The following is a 6,000-nucleotide window of genomic DNA, read 5'->3' as shown; positions in this document are numbered from 1 at the left end:
ATCCGGAAGCACTGGGATGGCTCCTGCATCTCGGACCTGACCCCAGGGGACAACCTCCAGGCAACAGGCAGAGAAGGTCATTTAGAGGATTACCCTCTGGGCAGCCTGAGTCCCCGCCCTGACCCCGGGCAGAAATCCAGGGGGATGTCGGGGTTTTTCCCCAGAGAAAGGACTGGGTTAACCTGCAGCCCCTCCTGCGTGTCGCCCCGGGACAAGGCCTGGCAAGCTCAGGGTGTGACACCTGTTCCCAAGCGTTCCCCTGTGTGCCCAGGGCTGGCTGCAGTGCTGCCTTCCCCAGAGCATGCCCGGGGGCGTGAGACAATCCCCAGGAAACCTCCCATTGACCACTGAGACTTGTTCTCACGCACAGGGCTTTTGTTTCTAAATTTCTCCTGCTTCCACCACGATCTGAACACAGACAGCATTTGGGACCAGGAGACTCTGTCCTCCTTGTCTGTTCTCCAGGCTAAATATACCCCAGCTTGTTGAAAATGGAGTAAGAACCAGATGTGCGGGATCTGGGGTGGGGGGGTGGTCTGGCATTCTCACGTTTGGAGCGGGGAGCTGTCATCTTCCACAAGCCCGTCTGTGCTCCAAGCCTTGGGTATCTCACACTGGCTGGCTATAATGATTTTCAAAACCTCCCCATCAGGTACTGGCTGCCATGAAACAAACCTCTGACCTGTCAAGCAGCCTCGCTCTGGGAGAAGAGTCACAGAACAGGACACTGCCCTGTGCTCTGTGCCGTGACAGTGTGACTCCACCCAGGGAAGGGTCCCCTCCTCCCCCTCAGCCAGGGTGGTCTCCAGGAGGCTGTCTGTCTTTGGGGTCCGTAAGAGTGAACCACTGGGAAGACCCAAAGGCCAGTCAGTGGGGCCTTACCTGACCCAGGGCCATCCCCATAGGGCGCCTGCCTCACCTGACCCAGGGCCATCGCTGCAGGGGGGCCTCACCTGACCTAGGGCCAGCCCCATAGGGCGCCTCACCTGACCCAGGGCCAGCCCCATAGGGCGCCTCACCTGACCCAGGGCCATCCTGCAGGAGGCCTCACCTGACCCAGGGCCATCCTGCAGGGGGCCTCACCTGACCCAGGGCCATCCCTGCAGGGTGCCTCACCTGATCCAGGGCCATCCTGCAGGAGGCCTCACCTGACCCAGGGCCATCCTGCAGGGGGCCTCACCTGACCCAGGGCCATCCCTGCAGGGGGCTTCACCTGACCCAGGGTCATCCCCATAGGGTGCCTCACCTGACCCAGGGCCATCCCTGCAGGGGGGCCTCACCTGACCCAGGGCCATCCCCATAGGGCGCCTCACCTGACCCAGGGCCATTCCCCTTGGGCCTCACCTGACCCAAGGCCTGCAGCGAGGCCTTTCCTAGTCCTATGCGCCAAGAGGTATCACAAAGAAAAATGACCAAACTAAACCCCACCCTCAAAAACAAACAGGCCACCAAAAGAACAAAACAGGAAGCACAGAGAGCGCGTTCCCACGTGTGTGAAACACAGGGACCCACAGTGGCGTGCGCATCCACAGAGATGCACAAGCTCTGCTAAATGGCTGCCCGCCTGCAACCGTGAGGAGACTCCGCTCGTGCCCTTTCCCTCTCTCACATTTTGAACCGTATAGATACATTATTTTAAGAATGCGTCAATTAAATTTTAAACAAAGATTCCGTGAGACTCCTTCAGAAGGCTGTCAGGCGAGACGTGGAGGGTAACCCCGTGGTCCGGGGGTGGCAGACGAATCACAGAATGTCAGTCAGAACTGCCGAAGCCTGGAGCAGCAACAGATTCCATGGGGAGGATGTGTCCTCTGGTCTGGGGGCAACGGGCAATCTCATTTGTCTCGGTTAATGAGAGGAGACTTGCATCCCCCCCGGGGACAGCTGGCTCCTGATTTGACAAGGTGATCTATTAGCGGCAGGCTCGGAAGGTCACGCTGGTGGCCTTGCCCAGAAGTTCCCCCTTTGCCAGTGACTCGGGGGAAAGCTTGTGGGCTCCACTTTGGGGCCCAGCTGCCCTGATCCCCTGGTGCACTTCATCCAAAAATCCCCATGGTCCTGGACTGTTCCCAAAGGGAAAACATCCACTTTCTTCTCTGGGGAAACACCCTTGACAGAGAGAGGAGAGGACAGCCCCAGATCCCAATCCACCACACTGGGGTGTGGAGCTGGAGAGTCGCTCGTCCCTTCCAAGCCTCAGTCGTCCCGACCGTAAAACGCAGGCCTCGAACTCTCCTGGGGTGAGGGTGGGAGCCGAGGGAGATGATTCACGTGTGAGCCCAGCACGCGCCCGGCACTCAATGGGCAGAACGAATCACGAATCAAAGCATGCAGCGCGCCGTGGGGACCCCCCTTTTTGCGATCCTGGTCTTGCTTACTCTACTCGGACCAGGACCACTGAATGATCCTGACCCGCTCACTGCCTCACTCACCCCTCGTGCTCCTTTGAGAGTCCTGAGACCTGGCTCGGGGGCAGCAGTGCCCCCCAGCGACCAGGACAGACTGACCGTTGCTCGGGGAGACTCGGGGCTGGGATTCCCCACCCTCACCGGGTTACCCGTCTCTGAAACCTCAGGTCCATAATGTGTCAACAACCCGGCAGCCCTGCCGAGGCCACGAGTCCCATCTCCTTCCTCAGGGGGAGGAGGCCCAGCTCAACGCGGGAACCACTGGGTTGCGCCGCGTGGAACATTACAGCCAGAAAAACAGAATGGAGGATCCGACAGGTCAGAGGTGAAAGTGCTCAGGGATGGAGAGCACTACAGCCAAGGCGCCGGCGCTGTCCCGTTAGTAACTGCCTGCAGCTCCGCTGTCCGCATGCCGTGGCCGATGCTGGCCAACGGTCCCCGGAAATGAGCTCCAGCCCAGCACATGGCTTCTTAACAGAGGTCCCTTCGCTGGATTCCTAACCCACGTAACCTTTCCTCCTTCTAACGTTCACCAGAGAAACATGCACAAGCAGGAAGTCATTTTTCTTTTGCCTTTGGGAAAAAAAGTACCTGACTTGAGAAACTACGGGATTCCAGGGACAACAATGCTTGCTACTTGTCCAAACCTTATCACAACCGTGGGAGAAGCCCTTTCCCCCAGACTCTAGCTGTGAACGGACGCCCCGGGGCCAGGAAAGCTGCAGGAGTCTCATGGAACCGGAAGTCCCTTTACCTTGAAAGTCGTGGCAGACTCGGGATTGGCAAGAACCAGCGGGGAGATCAGAACCATCCCGGAGAAGTGGCCGGGCCTCTCTGCGGCCGTGAGGATGGTGATGGCACCTCCCTGCAATGAGAACGGGCAGCATGTGGGTGTGGGTGTCGCCAGCATGGGCTCTTAACCGCCCCATCGCGGGTCTCCTGCTGGGCTGCAGTCCCGGCCCAGAGCCCCAAGGACGGTACCTTGGAATGGACACCCTCAAATGTTGGATAAACTAGACCTGCAATTACTTGCTTTCACATGTTTTCTTCTCCGGGTTTTCCAACAGCAAACATTTCAGGGAGATCTAAATAAGGCTCCTGCTTGTGGGCTGCAAGTTAAACAATAACATGTGTCTATTTCATTTCAAGCCCAAAGCTGGCAGACTCCCAACTCACCCATTCCCTCAGCCTTAACAGGAGATCTGAAAAAATCTGATAAGAGACTGCTACACTTTTCTTGTTTTCCTGGTTCAGTAAAGGTCCCAGAAATTTAGGTTCCAAGAAAAATAGTTAGTGAGCGTGGGTGGTGCTGAAGGCATGTGGCCTTGGCTATTTGCTGAAGCTGAAGGTGACCTGAACCAAGGGCTGACACCACACACGCTTACAAGGGCCAGGCAGGTAACAGACGCGCAGGAACAGAGCCCGACAGTGACCAGGCTGGAAGGGAGGGAAAAGTCACCCAGATTTCAAAACCAAGCAGCTCAAAACGTTCTTTGCCAGCCACTGGGGCAGAGGGTCTAGAGGCAGATCCGGCCTGGATGCTGCCAGTTTGAGAAGCCCTGATTTATACATTAGAGTTGGCTGATCCTTAGGGGGTTTAATGTATTTAAAAGGTGAATGGGATTTGGAATGACCTTTAAGGACTTTTCCTCTGGAACCCCGTCCTAATTCCCATGTGTACTGTGTGACTCTGAAACGGGCAGGACGCATAGGACCTGTGTATCTCCACAGGCTGACTGAGGGGCCCTCCTGCCCTGAGATGCGGCCGTGCAGGGAGAAGTGCCCTTGGGGCCCCACCATGAAGTGGCACCTTCCTGGCGCCTTGGGCCCTGAGGAAGGAACAGGCGGAGGTGAGCTTCTCTGGGGCTGCCTCCAAGATGCTGGCCCTCGTTTCCTGAGCATAAATTGTCTGGGAACTCCCAGAGGGGGCCGTGCTGCCCAGGCAGCGCGTGATGGGGCCAGAGGCAGGGCGGCCCCCTGCATCCCGGGACCCTCACCCTCCACCCACTGCAGGGCTGGGGCTGGGGCCCGGCTTGACTTAGAGGGCTCTTCCGTGGTCTACTCACCATGGAGTGGCCCAGGAGGAAGATGGGAAGCCCCGGGTGGTCCTTCTGCACAACGTCCACGTGCTGCAACACGTCCCTGATGAAAACCTGGAAGTCAGACACCACCATCCTCTCCCCCTCGCTCTGCCCGTGGCCGACTGGGAGAGAAGAGGAAACAGAACCAGTTACCAGAGGCTGACTCCTGCCAAGCCCAGGGGTCTCCTCACGGAATTATGAGCCACTCTTTAGGGAGGACCCACCAAGCCCTTCCAAGAACTCTTGACCGTGGGAACTCTTCTCCCCATTTTACAGACTAGGAAGTTGAAGCACAGAGAGGTTAAGGAACGTGCTGAAGATCACACAGCCAGAAGTCATGAGCCAGGATGTGAACATCACAAAGCCTGTCCACGCAGCCAGGATGCCTTCCTTGTGGCCGTATCCCAGGAAAAAAGAAAGGACAGGCACGTGGAGTCTCACTAGGCCTCGTTTCTCCCCAAGTGGCCAGAAACAAGACGGATGAGGCTTGGAATTCCCTGGGCTTTCCCAAGTCCTTGAGCCTCACAGTTGTGTTTCCAAGCGTTAGCTTTTCACCAGGTAAAGTGCTGCATCCTGTCGCCTCCCTTTACAGCTCTTGGTGAAGACAGTACGACAGACTTGACAGTCAAGTGCACCTGCCAGAACCTTCTCAGCGAAGCAGCCGTAAAACTAGGTCATGCTCCCTCCCTCCTGGATTGTACTGCCTGTCCCATATCCGTGCTGTTCACTTCCCTGCGTTCTTTCTGAGGGTCCCTCCATGCTCCCCTCTCGGAGGGACGTCAGTCGCCATAGAAACCACGCAATGTGAGGGTTTGAAAATTGCCAACAAGGAGGAGCTCCCAGAGCACACGGAAGCACAGCAAGCGGACCTGCCCAGAGCTGCAGTGACCACGCCGTCCGCTTCACGGACGGAGAGTGGAGGGGGTGCTCACAGCGGCTGGAACGGCTGGCCACCCAGACCTCACACTCGGAAACCCTCTGTGTGGTCAGACCCCGAACTCCTGTTTCCTACTGTCCGTCCCCCACGAGTGCCCATCACACACAGCCTTCTGTCACTCTCTCAGCGGCACCCTCAGCCCCCTTAAACTCATTTTTATTTTTTTTATTGTGATAACACAGCATCTTCGCCATCTTCCAGTACAAGCTCAGCAGTATCGAGCACGTTCACGTTGCTGCACAACTGCCGCCACCATACGCACCCCCAGAACCTTCCCACCTTCCTCAGACTAAAACCTCATGCTCCTGGCGCAGGCTGAACTGCATCCCCCTTCCCCACTCCCTTCACGTGCTGAAGTCCTAATCCCCACAGCTCAGAACATGACTGTATTTGGAGACAGGTCTTTAAAGAGGTGATTAAGTTAAAATGAGGTCGCTGGGCTTGCCCCTAACCCAATCTGACTGGTGTCCTTGTAAGAGAAGGAGATTAGGACACAGACACACACAGAGGGATGCCCGTCTGCAAGCCCTGGGGAGAGGCCTCAGGAGGAACCAGCCCTGTCGACACCTTCATC

General features: G+C 57.1%; 1 protein-coding gene across 2 annotated transcripts in view; it reads right to left on the bottom strand.

The window, feature by feature from the left end:
* Positions 1 to 6,000, bottom strand: part of MGLL (monoglyceride lipase) — a 102,373-nt gene that overhangs the window by 19,548 nt on the left and 76,825 nt on the right. For both annotated transcript variants that reach the window (XM_024763436.1, XM_024763435.1), the window contains exons 4-5: positions 4,475 to 4,611; positions 3,163 to 3,273 (exon numbers count right to left, since the gene is read on the bottom strand). In XM_024763436.1, coding sequence (XP_024619204.1) covers positions 3,163 to 3,273; positions 4,475 to 4,611 — 248 coding nt within the window. The remainder of the gene's footprint in view (positions 1 to 3,162; positions 3,274 to 4,474; positions 4,612 to 6,000) is intronic.

Source organism: Neophocaena asiaeorientalis, unplaced genomic scaffold (assembly GCF_003031525.2).
Source record: "Neophocaena asiaeorientalis asiaeorientalis breed wild unplaced genomic scaffold, Neophocaena_asiaeorientalis_V1.1 scaffold433, whole genome shotgun sequence".
NCBI classification, from domain to species: domain Eukaryota; kingdom Metazoa; phylum Chordata; class Mammalia; order Artiodactyla; family Phocoenidae; genus Neophocaena; species Neophocaena asiaeorientalis.
This window is presented reverse-complemented; position numbering and strand designations above follow the sequence as displayed.